This window comes from Talpa occidentalis, unplaced genomic scaffold, assembly GCF_014898055.3.
Source record: "Talpa occidentalis isolate TD23 unplaced genomic scaffold, MPIMG_talOcc4v2.1 talOcc4.9, whole genome shotgun sequence".
Classification (NCBI taxonomy): Eukaryota; Metazoa; Chordata; class Mammalia; order Eulipotyphla; family Talpidae; genus Talpa; species Talpa occidentalis.
This window is the reverse complement of record NW_023605305.1, coordinates 13,935,083-13,948,765: the sequence shown is the minus strand read 5'-3', so window position 1 is coordinate 13,948,765 and position 13,683 is coordinate 13,935,083. Positions and strand designations below refer to the sequence as shown.

The following is a 13,683-nucleotide window of genomic DNA, read 5'->3' as shown; positions in this document are numbered from 1 at the left end:
TTTGGGGGTGGGGGGTGCTCTAAGACCAAAGAAAAGCAGATAGCAGCGAGATAACGGGGCGTTAGGGGAGAGGCCGCTCCCCACTCGCTGGCGCTGGAGAGGTGACATCCGCACAGGTGCGGGGGGTCAGGGGGCACATACTGGTGAAATGGTTCTGGTAAGCCGCGGGTGACATTTATCAGAAGCCTGAAAATGTTCCTTCCTTTTGTCCTCATTTTCAAAAAGCCATTTCCTTAGAAACTTTCCGGCGAAGAACTTGATGATATTAATCAATTTCTTAAGATGCTCGTACATTTTCTTTACATTTCTGATTATTTCCTCTGAACCTAGAAGCTGAAAACGGCAGAAAATGCATGTACAGGGATTCCCGCTGCAGATGCGGATGCAGGAGCACGATAAGCTGCAGCAGGAGCGGCCTTCCCGGGAGCAGCTGCAGCGCTTCTGGGATTGTGAACACGCGGGAGCAACAGTCTCGTCAGCGAGCGTTCAGATGACGTGAGAAAATGCTTCTGACGTAATAGATTTATAATAGAAAGTAAGGCTTCCTTGGCCCTCCCAGGCCTGGTTCCCTGGCCTAGGAGTCCCACTTTATTTCTGTTCTTTTTCTCCTCAATAAACTTTTTCTTTCTAAAAAAAAAAAATAAATAAATAATAGAAAGTAAGCCCCAAAATTCTTAAAGGAAAAAAGAATTCCAGCTAACATGGTTGGAAAACATAAACTGGTTGCCTGTGGGTGGTGAATTGGGGGGAAATTTGTGTTATGAGCTTCTTTCCTCTTTTCTGAATATTCTAAAATTTCTATCCTGAGTAGAATTATTCTGATAATTATTTAAGTAGTTAAAACCTTTTTCAAAAAGCCCTACTCTCCCCATTCACTGTTGATTTTCCTAAGGAAAGCCATTATTCCCTTTAGAAACGGGCAGAAGGTAGGCGCAATAAATATTCATGAGTGAATGAATGAACAGCACTTCTAAGTCTCTTGTGAATTGTTTCTCACCTGCTTTTATTGCCTGGCTATTTGTGTTTCTCTGTTCTCCCTTGTGAGCCTGGAAGCTCCTGGAAGGCTGATTGTCACGTGACTCTACTCAGTCCCATTCAGCCAGTGCTTTGCACCCAGGGGACACTGAACGCTGTTATTTTTTAATGACTGAGCACCTCCTACAGTTCAGTGTCTTTTTTAAGATTTATTTTACTTATTTATGCATAGAAGAACCGGAGTGTAGGCCTGAGGTGTGGTGGGTGAGAGGATTCACCAGAGACAAGAGTGGCGAACCTAACAGGCAGATCTACTGACATACACTGCTGAAGGGAGAGGTCTGCTGAGCCATGTGGGTAGCTCCCAGGCCGGGGATTGAACTCGTGCTGCAGTGGCTGCAGATAGCTTCATAGAGCCTGAAACTTAACTCCTTGCATCACCAGGGAGGCCCAGTTCAGTGTCTTTGAACATGAGATAAAGAATGGTTAACATGAGATAAAGGGTGTGGGTGCCAGGATTGTTAAGCCCCTGGTTTAGGAGTCAGGGACAGCCTCAGAAGCCAAGGAGAGGACCAAGATGTGCCTCCATGGCAACTCTCCCCCCACCTGGGGGCAGCACCCACTGATTCACTGGCCTCGGAGCCCCCCTTCTGCAGCTAACCAGGGCCTAGACAGGTGCCTCGCTCACCCTTAGTTCTTTCCTTGGGCCAGGGCTGCTGGGGTAGGGACAGCTTGCTATCAAAAAAGCACCTGATAATGAAAGTTGGTTTAGAACATCAAGTTGAAAGGTATCTCTCACACATGGCAGAATTCTTGTTAAAAAAAAATTGTTGATGATCAAACCCAACAGTGTTTTGGGCTCGGCTTCTTTTATTTGTATTTTTGCCTTTATGGTCAATTAAAAAATTACTCGATGACAATAAGCGACCTCAAGATGGAGGCAAGGACTATAGGATTCTTGGAATCTGTAGCGATTAGGAACATTTCCCGTGCAGTCAACTGTTTAAGAGAATGAGATGAAATCACCGAAATATCAGTGTTTCCATGGGGGGAGAGACCTGGACTTCTCCCTGCCTCTTCCTGGGTCAGGAAGCTCCTCACACCCACAGCAGGCTGGTGCCCGCCCGCTCACAGTGAGGGCTGAGGCCCACAGGGTGCTGCTGCCTCTCTCTGAGCCAAGGAGCTGGAGAGGCCCCTTCTGCTGTCCCTGGCCTCCCCGAGCCCCCTCCCGCCAAACAGGACCCTTCCTTCTCCCCAGAACACGGAGCTGGGCGCACAGCCAGGGAGCCCTGAGCTTCCCACTGGGAAAGTCCTCTTGGCTGCTCCACCCCTGGACCAAGAAATCAGCCTCTTGCCTGACCACCTGAGGCCCCAGACACAGTAGGGGTGACAGTAGGTGCAGGGGTTCAGCTCTGGGGTCACCCTGCTCCTCAGTTCCTGGCATGTGACCTTGGCAAGCTATTCAAACTCCTCATACTCAAGTGTCCTTATCTAAAAAAAAGGGGGGAGGTTGGTAACCATCCTACCTCAACCGGCCTTTGATAAGAGATTTGAAGCATATCTGAGATGCATGTTTTTAAATAATAAATATTTACAGCACTTATTTTTATTTGCATTATATGTACAGTTCAGTGGCTGGCACGAAGTGTTTAATGAAACGTATTTATTATTTGGCTGGGGCACTCAGCGACAGCGGGAACGCTCGCAGGAACGACGTCGATGCAGCTCAGAGTCACAAGAAACCGGATCAGAAGAGCAGGATGGTTTTCCCGCTTTCCTCCCGCGGCGCCCCTGCAAGCCCCCCTCCCTGCAAGCCCCCCTCCCTCCCGGGAAGCCTACCGGTTCCCAGTCCCCTCTGGGAACCTCTTTCCCCACAGAGCCTCCTCTTGGGGCGCCCCGCAGGGTCCCTGCTCCCGGGGCGCGCGCTGTCCGCGGGGATCGCGGGGCGCACGGCCCTGGCCCGGGGGCGCGCGCAGCAGCAGGCCCCCGCGAAAGGCTCGGCCAGGAGGGCGTGGAGGGGCCTCTGCACCCCCTGGGGCAGGCGAGGAGGAGGGAGCCCCGGCACTAACCGCAGCAGAGCCCCTCGTCTGCCTCGACCCAACCGCCACCAGACCTGTTAGTTTTGCTTCCGAGGCGCTTCCTCTCCGCGCGCCCGGGGCCCGCAGAGCTCAGGCTTGCAGAAGGGCGCAGGGTGTGCAAGGCTGACGCGCTCAAGGCGCACGCCGGGCCCTGGATCGGACGGAAGCCGAAGCTGGGGGCAACCGGACTTCAAAGCGGGGCCCCTCACGCCACCCCCAGGGCGCGCGCGGGCGGGCGGGGCGGGGCGCGCGGGCGCGAAGGTGTGTGCCGGGGGCTGCGCGCGAGCGTCCGTTCGACACAGGAAGGAGGGGAAGGAGGCCAGGAGGCCGGAGGTGCCTCCACAGCGCGCAGCAGCCCTCACAGATCTGATAAAGAGGAAGGAAGCCCACGGCGGGCTGCGCAGAGCTGACAACTCGCCAAACCGGCGGGTCCTGCAGCTGCCGCCGCGCGCGCCGTCGGGGCGGGAGGCGGGCGCGGGCGCCCCCTGGCGGCCGGTCGGGACGGCGCCCTGCTGGGGACCGCGAGCGCGCGCGGCCTCCGGGACCCGCCGCGGGGCTGAGCCTCCCGCAGGCTGCGCGTCTGCCCTCCGCCCCCTGCGGGGCTCAGCTGACCCGGTGACACGGGCTCTGGCTGCTGCTCGTTTCAGGAGCCCTGCCCCGGGAACAAACACAGGTGTTCTGCCTACCTGGAGACCCAGGTACCCCGCCGCTTGAGGGCGGATGAGCCAAAGCCAGGAGAATGAGGAGCCAGAAACCCAGTCGATTGCAGAGCAAGATCTGCACGTGCCCACCTTCCTTGGGTTCCAGTCTTGGCTTTGCCATTAACCAGCTGTGTGCCCTGCAGGGGAAGGAAAAAGTATCAGGCTTTTCTGCCCTCCCGCCATTAGGATAGATGAGGGAACCCTGTGGTCCTGAATGCATGCCTGATGGCGGGCACCTGGAGTGGGTCCACCTGGGCTGAGAGACTGAGATTATAGGAGCCGCGTCACGGGGACGCCAGCAGAAGCCAAGAACGAATGGAAGCAGGAGAGCAGAGACGCAGAGAGAACACTAGAGAAGGCCCGAGAGCCCAGACAGAGTGAAGAGTTGCTGGGGGCTGGGAGGCCTGCCAGCCTTCTGGCCCCCCAGCACCCCTGCCTGCCGTGTACCTGGTAAATCTAAATAAAAGACCTGCAAAGACCACTGAGGACTCTGAGTCCTCCTTTACCCGGTCTGCTGGATCAGAAAACCTGCTCAGTGCCCCTTCCTGCCCCTACAATTGGTGTAAGTCAGCAAGATGATCCCTGCAGACGGGTGTGGAGGCCTCCGAAGACCTGGAGGGACTCAGGAGTAACAGACTGTGTTTGCCTGTGACGATGCTGGAGGTGTCATGGCGGCACAGGAGATGGACAAGGTCCAGGAGCTGCGGGCCGAGAACTCGCATGGAGGAGACGCCCAAGAGGACCAGCCAACGACCCCCAAGGCAACAGAATTGTTGGGGAAAGAAAGAGGACCACGATCCAGAGCTCGCCGGTGCTGACACAAGCAAGAAGCCTGTGGACTTGGGACTAATGGACTTGGACTGACAATCCCCCCAGAAGGCGGAGGACCTTGGCAGGTTATGTTTTTTGGGAATCTGGGGGTGGCCAGTGGGCCTCAGTGGCCAAAAGCAGCCTGTGTATGCCCAGCAGCCAGGCGGAGGAGAAAAGCCAGTTTTGAGAAGGCAAAAGCTGGTGCTAAGTTGAGAAGCCCTGAGAGGCTGTTAAGCAGCCTGAGTATGCTGAAGACCGGTGAGTTTCTTAAAATCACCTGTGGGTGATGCCCTGCTCGTTCTTGAGCGAGGGTGAGGAGCTGAGGAACCTGTCCTTGGGGGACGGGTGGGGAACATGGCTTGGGGTGGAGCCCAAGCCGAAGAGGGGACTCAAGAGAGGCCACATGTGGATTGTGGGTCCCCGACCCTTGTGCTTGTGCAGCAGGTTGGCCTGAGTGCAGGGGTCTGCGAGTCGCATTGGTGGCTATGAAGGCCGAGTGTTGGAGCGACAGCAGACAGAAACCCTGAGGGTTGGCGATTACCCCCAGCAGAATAGAGCTAGTGCATCCTGGGGGTGGATGCTGTGTGTGGCTTGTAGCCGAGACTACAGCCAGAGAAGGCCAGGAAGCCCGACGGCTCCTGGTGTGTGACAGTAGATGCCGTGAGTGGTTCCCCTGTCTCGTATGAGCAGTGCCTTCGGCAGCAGATTTGGTGGCTCATCTGCTGGTACCAATAATTGTCTTTTGCCACTAGGTTGGGGCCCTGCCTGGACTTCTTTGTGTTCTGTTGTATTTTATGTATTTTGTTGTTCTATTGTGATGTGTATTATTTGTTTTGTGGGCCATGGCTGCAGTGTTCTATTGCCAAGAAAAACATATACGACTTGTATAGACTGTCTGGCAGAAAACCCTGAGGGCGTGGATTGTAGGGGAAGGTAAAAGTATCAGGCTTTTCTGCCCTCCCGCCATTAGGATAGATGAGGGAACCCTGTGGTCCCGAATGCATGCCTGATGGCGGGCACCTGGAGTGGGTCCACCTGGGCTGAGAGACTGAGTTTATAAGGGCGGCGTCACGGGGACGCCAGCAGAAACCAAGAATGAATGGAAGCAGGAGAGCAGAGAAGCAGAGAGAACACTAAGGAAGGCCCGAGAGCCCAGATAGAGTGAAGACTTGCTGGGGGCTGGGAGGCCTGCCAGCCTCCCGGCCCCCCAGCACCCCTGCCTGCCATGTGCCTGGTAAATCTAAATAAAAGACCTGCAAAGACCACTGAGGACCCCGAGTCCTCCTTTACCCGGTCTGCTGGATCAGAAAACTGCCCTGTGTCCTTCCTGCCCCTGGAGTAAGCCAGTTTCTGTCTTGCCTCAGTTTCCATCCATAACATGGGAATCATAGTTAAAATATGTAAAGCGCTTAGAATAGCTCCTGGCCCATAAAAAGTACGTTTGTTAATGTCCTTAAAATCTTCAGTGTAGGTTGTAGGCTTGTCGCAGTAACTGGTTCCTTATTCTGGGGATTTTCTTGCCATATTTCAATCATTAATTTCAATCATTAATTCTGTTATGGTCAGAGAATATAATTGGTATTTTTTTTAAGATTTATTTATGCGTACAAGAGCCGGGGTACAGGCCAGAGATGTGGGGGTGAGAGGACTCACCAAAGACGGGGAGCAGAAGAGGCAGATCTACTGAAATACACTGCTGAGGGGAGCAGCGGGTAGACGGGAGAGGTCTGCTGCTCACGTGGGTCACCTCCCTGGCCAGGGATTGAACTTGTGCTGTAGTGGCTGCTGACAGCTTCACAGTGCTGCATCTTGACCCCTTGCACCACCAGGGAGGCCCCTACCTGGTATGATTTTAGTCCTTCAAAATCTGTTGAGGCATGCTGTATGGCCCAGATCTGCTTAGCTAAGTTTTCTGTGCACTTGAAAGAAGGTGCATGTTCCGATTGTGGGACATAGTGTTCCAGCATCAAATGGGTCAAGTTGTTAGTTATTCAAACCTGCTATTCCCTGAGGTTGTGTGTTTCTTGCTCTATCAGTTATACTAAGAGCTGTATTTTAAAATCTCCAATTGTGACAGGGCATTTCTTTCTCCTTCATTAGAGGTAGACATTATTAGATGCATGTACGTTAAGGACTGTTGCATCTTCCAAGCAAATCTTTCATTGTGAAAGGAATTATAAAGTACGCTTCATTCCTAGTCAGTCTTGCTTTCAAAGCTTACTTTGTATGATAGATAAATGGTCGGTTTACTGGATTATCCCATCCTTCCAACTTTTCTGTTCTTAGTTTCTTGTTAACAGTACATATCGGATGTGGTATTTTTACCCCATTTGATACTGACTTGAAATCAGTTTAGCACACTGGCATTTAATCTAACAGCTAACTGCGGGCCACTTTTCCAGTTACCTGTCCTCGCCTTTGTTGCTGTAGTCCTTTGTCCTGCTTTCTTTAGAAATCATTTTTCAAAAACTCTTTCCCCCTTGAATCTGATTTTAAGCTACTTATGCAGGACTATTTTAAATTACCCAAGACATCCTATTTAGCTATGATTGATTGTAGTTTTCTGAAATGAGTACTTTTACTACTTGTTAATTCCAATTTCCTCCCTTCCACTCTTCTCCCGTTGTTACATATTCCATGTTACTCCTTCGAAGTACATAACTGTGGCGGTGTCTTCAAGATCTCTCTGCTGTATTGTTTGACCTGTTTGTTCATCTTTGCCCGCATTACTTCCCCTTCCATTGCCCTTCAGTCCTCCTCTGGTTCTGTACTTTCTACCTGAAATCATTTCTTTGGGCTGCAGACCTTCCTTTTGATGTTTTTGATAACACAAAACTGCTGGTGCCAACTTCTCTTTCAGCTTTTGTCTGAAAATGGTTTTATTTTGCCTTTATTTTTGAGACTATTTTCTTTTATATATATATATTTTAAAGATTTATTTTTATACAAAAACTGGGGTACAAGCCAGATGTGCAGGAGGGTGAGAGGATTCACCAGAGATAGAACAGGCAGATTGATGAAATACACCGTGAGGAGAGCAGCAGGCAAGACAGGAGAGGTCTGCTGTGCCATGTGGTATTCCGGCCAGTAGGCTGGGATCAAACCCGCACTGCAGAGGCTGCGGACAGCTTCACAGTGCGGCGCTCAACCACCTGCACCACTAGGGAGGCCCCACTATTTTCATTAAGTATGGAATTCTAGGTTGGCAGAATTTTCCCAGCACTTTAAAGAGTTCCCTGTCTTGGCTTCCAAAGGTTTGTCTGAAAAGTTAGTCATTGATTTTATTGCTGTCCTTCCAAAGATTATGGTGTCATTTCTATCTGGCTGTCCTTACATTTTCTTTGATTTTCTGCAGCTATCACCTTGTCTACTAATTCTTAGTGTGGTTAACATATAGTGATTATATTGGTTTTTGTTCCTCAATCTTGTATTTAATCCTGCTAAATTTTATTTCTAATAGCAGGGTATTTAGGTTTTTTAAAAATGTATATGCATCATCTGCAAAGAAGAATCCTTTGGCCACTTTCTTCCCCATTCCTGATTTTCTTACCGGTTTTTCTACACTGGCGAGGATGCCTTATAACAAAGTACCTGTGGATACAGCTGTGGCAATTCTGCCTTACTCCAGGCTTCAACGAGAGTGTTTCTATTTCATTTTACGTATGAAATTTGCTGCAGGCTCTTGGCAGATGTCTTTACCGACTTAAAAAAAAAGTATTTTTAAATCTCTAGTTCTATTTGCTAAGAATGAGTATCATGAATGTTTTCAAATTATTCTATGCACCTTATGAGATGAAGATATGGTCTTTCTCCTTTAATTTATTAAATGTATTAAATGTGCTAAATCACCCATTCAAAAGGAAAAAAGGAATCTCAAAACACTTTAACCCCAAATTGTTACTTAGTTTTATGAGAGAGGAAAAAAAGAACCTTTTATGATAGTGAAAATATACTTTATTTTTTTAATACAATAGCTGCCAGCAATATACTGGTTCCAGAGAGAGAAAAGAAAATATAAGCATTTCATAATCTGCTTTCATTTGCCTTTTCAAGTAATTCAAAAGGAAATACTCCAATTCTATTCAACTTTGTGACCTGGGGAGTTGAAATTATTTTCCATGATAAAAATATAATTTTGATGGCCCCAACCTTCATATCCTGTAAAGAATGGAATTTTTTAAACCCATTTAGTGTATCAATGATGAATGCTTCCCTCTCTTTAAATCAAATACCAATTATAACCACTGTAAGAAATTGGTTAATCAACAAACTTGATGAAATATGTATCAAAATGTCATGAAAAAATACATTTCCATTACTTCTCATCTTTACCTTGTAGGTATTTTCTAAATGGATGTATTTTAATGCACAGAAATAAAGGCTATCTACATGCAACTCTGGAGAGGTAAAGTAAAACTTCTAAATTCTACCGTTGATCAATTTAGTGTAAGAATAAATGTCAGAAATCTCTCAGCTGTATACAGATTGCTCAAGGGCTTAAGATAATTAACTAAGCCAAAGTTACCCAGTAATAAAATCTTAAATGAATTTTGTCACAAGTCAACAATCCTAATAAAAGATAACAAAACTATACAGAAAATCTGCATCTACATTGTAAAAAGTTATTATCAACTGAAATAGTAGAGAGCTTTCCAACTGTTCAATACAAAAATTTCTCAAAATCCCTTAGGAAAATAGAACTTCCATTCAGACTCCAATCTTCTTGTTGAAGTGGAACAGAAGAAGGGCTTTAGATGAAAGGGAAATGATTCAGTAGTTGTAAAAATAATATCAGATGATTTCTCCTATGTCAACCATAACAAAGTGCAAATGAACTGCCATGAAAACCTCTGTGTCTCAAATCTCCCCAAGATTTTAAGCTATGTCGTCGCTACAAATATAAGATGGAGTAAAAAGTACTTTCTAGAATCATCCTTTTTACTAGAGCTTCTGTCCATTTGCCAATTCCAATTTCATTTGACTTCCCTGATAAAGTAATAAGATCGTCTTTCTACAGAGAAAAATAATTCTGCCTTCATCAAAATCGTAACAGATAGACCTGCCTTTGAACCCCCAGAAGGAAAGCCAAGTATAACCACGGGATAGACAAGGTTTTAAAGTAATGAAGAGGATAAAGATCCAAAGTGAAAATTCTTCACAACTTGAGTTTCAGAATGTGTTCCCATCACTGCTTTTCGGACTGTGGCCCTCTACTCGGAACCAATTATCCAGCAGCCATTTGAAAGGAAAGGCACCCCCCCCCCTTCACAGGAATCTTTTTGACTTTCAGCTCCGTGGCGAGGTTCAATACCGTTGGATCGCCACGCGGCCACTGTTTAAAAAGGTGGGTGACAGCGATGGCGACTGCCTGCATACTGGTGCAGATGTGTCATTTTCACCCACCCGTGCTACCACTCTAGAATTTCTTAACAGAAAACCTGATAGTGCTTCTCCCTGAAACCAGATAAATCATCATACAATATTTAGTTACAAAGAAGTGGGTGCCCAAACTTTTGATCAGCAGTAGGGAGTTAAGAAAGGTCTGACAATGAAATCTCCCTGAGCTAAAGGGATCCAATCTGGAGCTTTTCTTACCCTCTATACCAAGAAATCACTGCTAGGTTAAAAGATGTGACATGTTTATAAATCAGGCTGCTCGCTTCCCTAAAGCAGTGCTTACTAAATGTTAGCATATCAGAAGGGGAAGGCATTGCCATTTTAAAGCAATATACTTAAAATTTCCAAAAGCAGCCTGTGAGAAATAGCACTTCTTAAACAAGTTAGGTATAAAACATTTACCAGAAACATGTTATAGTTTTTAATCAGTCTTTGGAGTAGCATTTAGAAAGTCCGTTTAAAAACAAAATGAATAAATACGTAGCAAGCTTGTTTTATTTTCACCTAGCTCATCCTCTCTTGTTAGAGCACAAATAATTGGTGGTTTAGGACTTAAATTTAAGAACAAGCAACCACACCAAGTGCTATTCCTTAATGTGGCTCTAGGGAAAACTTAACTGAAATGCAATGACTGAGCTGAGGCAAGCCCCTGGTAAATTCCTACTCACTGTAACAACTATAATTTAGTCCAAAAAGGCTGAGCCATCCGCTCTACCCTAAGTCTACCAGCAAACAGGGCCGGAATGGGATAGCCGGTAGTTGATGTGTTTGTCTGGTTTCTGATTCAGAGTGTCATGGGCCAATATGCCTTAGAAACAAAAATCTACTTCACATCTTGACAAACTCACCCTACATCCCTCAGGTAAATTTCTATAGGTGTTAATTTCCATATGACTCATTGTACTGCTATAGCTAAATCAACTAAATATCAGTCTATGTAGTGTTGCTCAAAAGATCTTTGAATGGCAAGGTCCAGATTTACCTAAAGGTCTTCTTTCACCTAAAAATGAGGAAGCAATAATGTCCCAAATGAATGGCACTGGGCAAACTACATCTAACAACACGTTGAGACAGAGCAGATCAGGTGCTGGGTGGCTTCTTATTGATAGAAAAATGCTTGAGAAAGGTCTTGAGAATATCATCCCTCCCTCTGAACTTTCAGCTTCTACAGTGTCAGATGTTATCATTGGTATGGAGGATAAATGCTTGTAGGCAAAAGGATAAATCCATGTACAAAGCAAAATAGCAAAACCGGTAGTGACTTTCTGCAGAAGGCTCTCTTCTCAGGTGGTGTCAACCTTTAGTTTGCATCCAGGATAGACTAAACTGAAACACAAGATTTTGATACAGTAGCAATCCTTTCACATACTCTTAGTAAATATTATAAACTTTCAAAAATACATAAATATTCCTTGTACCATGCATTATGCACCAGTTTGGGGATGACTGATGAGGTCATGGTTACTATTTCAACAATTAAACATTGCACCTCAAAAGTTCTGCCATCTGTACACAGTGATGGACACAGCGGTGAGGGCTCCAGAGAGGTGGCAACTACCTTTAAAGTGAAAAGTTTACAATGGAGTGTCTCCAAATTAGAGAGGAGGGGTGGTAGGCAGGGTAACAGAACTTCAAAATAATACTGCTTAGGAGTGTATATTTAAAGATAGCTACTATGCCTTGTCTATCCTTGACCCTAATCTCCAATAACTGCATGTTCATGCAAAATAAAACTTCTACTTTATAGGAAGAGGAGCAGTCTGCTAGGAAAAGCATATTCTTAGTCGGGGAAGATGAGAAGACATCTCTCTTGTAAGTGCTACTCTATTTGGTAAGTCTTTTGGCGACATCACTATATGCTATTTCAACCTCCTTATCACTGGGACAGGTATTGGTGAACTCATCCCGACTATAAGCATTAGTTAAGTATCTCCAGATGCCAGTCATTCCTTTCGGAATGTCAAAGTTGCGATATTTCTTGGCCACCACCTGCAATACAGAGAGATCACAAGTTAAGATTTATTGTTTGTATCTAATAAACCAGAGACACATATCTGATTTGAGGGTAAGTTATTAATTTTGTGACTCTGAGAAACTGCTTCTATATGAAAAGAAGTCTGTCACTGTCTTTGCAACTAGACATTTAAACGATGGCAAGGACTATAAACCACACGGGAGATTACAAAGTGTGACAGGGGTTACAGTTGTCAGCCCTGGCCGTCCAGGGAGACTGCTGAGTTTAGAAATCGCTGGCTACATACTTTCAAACACACATTCTTTTAGATCCGTCTTCCTGGTCTTGAGCTTTACTGCACAACTAGTATTTATTACTAGTCTATTTAGTACATTGTCTCACAAAGTCAATGCTCAGTAAGTATTTTTTATCTTGGACAGAAAAAGCCAGGTGATCACAGAACAAAATTTGACTATGTAAATCAGCACAGCAAACACCAATTCTAAGTTACTTACTACACCTTTGAATTTTTGCACAGTCAATCCAAAAAGAAATTCCTTTTTCATATACCTCAATTTTAAGACATTAAATTTTTCATTTCACCTACTTAACTCTAGGGTGCTTAAACTGTTGCCTAAAGTATCATTAAGTTACACTTTTTTGGAGAGGTGGGGTGTGGGCTCCTAGTCAGACGATCAGAAAAGTCTCCACCGGAAGGAAGTGCTCTCTCAGTAAAGAGAGTCCAAGTCTAGTGGCAGTGGGGCACCCTCAGGCCTACCTTGACAATGTGCAGTTTGGGCAGCAGGTTGCAGTCGGCTAATGTCATTTCATTGCCATCCAGAAATTTACGTGTCGAAGACTTAATGTCCTCCATGCTATTCTCATCGATTTCATCAGGGAGGGGAGAATTCAGATACTCATCCAGTTTCTGGAGTGTTTTCAAGAGACCCCTCTCCAATGCTGAAAGAAAGATGGGACAACTGTAAGAAGGAAAACCACTCAAGGCCCAAAGTAGAAACGTTATTCTTTGGTCAGTAACTCCTCTTCAAAATGCCAGCATTATATTAAGCACCACAGAACAAGGCAGAGAAGGTTCCTGCACACCTGGGGCTTATTTAACACAGGGCTAAAGATGAGACAAACAAATTGATGTTTTCAGATAAATATAAATATAAAAACAAGCATTATAGTTTTTTAGATAGTGTTACCTGTAAAAATTTGTTATTAACTACATGCCCCAAACTACAAACACCTTGTGGCCCAATGCAGTTCATGCTTGAAGAGAAAAAAATGGTTGAGAAAAGGCAAACCTATTGATTCAAATCTAGGGAATGAAATCTTGAGGAGAAAGAGATTCTTGCCCACAATTTTAAGTTATGCTTCCCCAGGAATTACTGCACCGGACCAGAATGTTAGTGATTTTTTTAGTTATGTCAAGATGAAGGGTTCAGACCTCTCCTGTCTCCCCTGCTGCTTCCCTCAGTAGTGTATTCAAGTAGATCCACCTGTTCTATTCCCCACTCTGTTTCTGGTGAATCCTCTGCCCTCCCCTACCCTGCTCCAGCACCTCTGGCCTACACCCCAGTTCTTGTATGCATAAATACATTTTTTAAAAAAGGGTATACTGACAAAAGCAAAGAATGATGAGTGAGTTTGATACACTTTTATCAACATAAGGAACAGCCAATAAGACAGAGCTACCACGAGATACCAATAAGCATAACCAACTTTTGAAGACAAAAGGTCACAAAGGAATTCATAGTGAAAA

General features: G+C 45.9%; 1 protein-coding gene across 1 annotated transcript in view; it reads right to left on the bottom strand.

Annotated features, from left to right (window-relative positions):
• Positions 1-8,482: 8,482 nt before the first annotated feature.
• Positions 8,483-13,683, bottom strand: part of CLIC4 (chloride intracellular channel 4) — a 52,812-nt gene continuing 47,611 nt past the window's right edge. Inside the window, exons 5-6 of the mRNA XM_037501353.2 lie at positions 12,694-12,875; positions 8,483-11,950 (exon numbers count right to left, since the gene is read on the bottom strand). Coding sequence (XP_037357250.1) covers positions 11,786-11,950; positions 12,694-12,875 — 347 coding nt within the window. The 3' untranslated portion in view covers positions 8,483-11,785. The remainder of the gene's footprint in view (positions 11,951-12,693; positions 12,876-13,683) is intronic.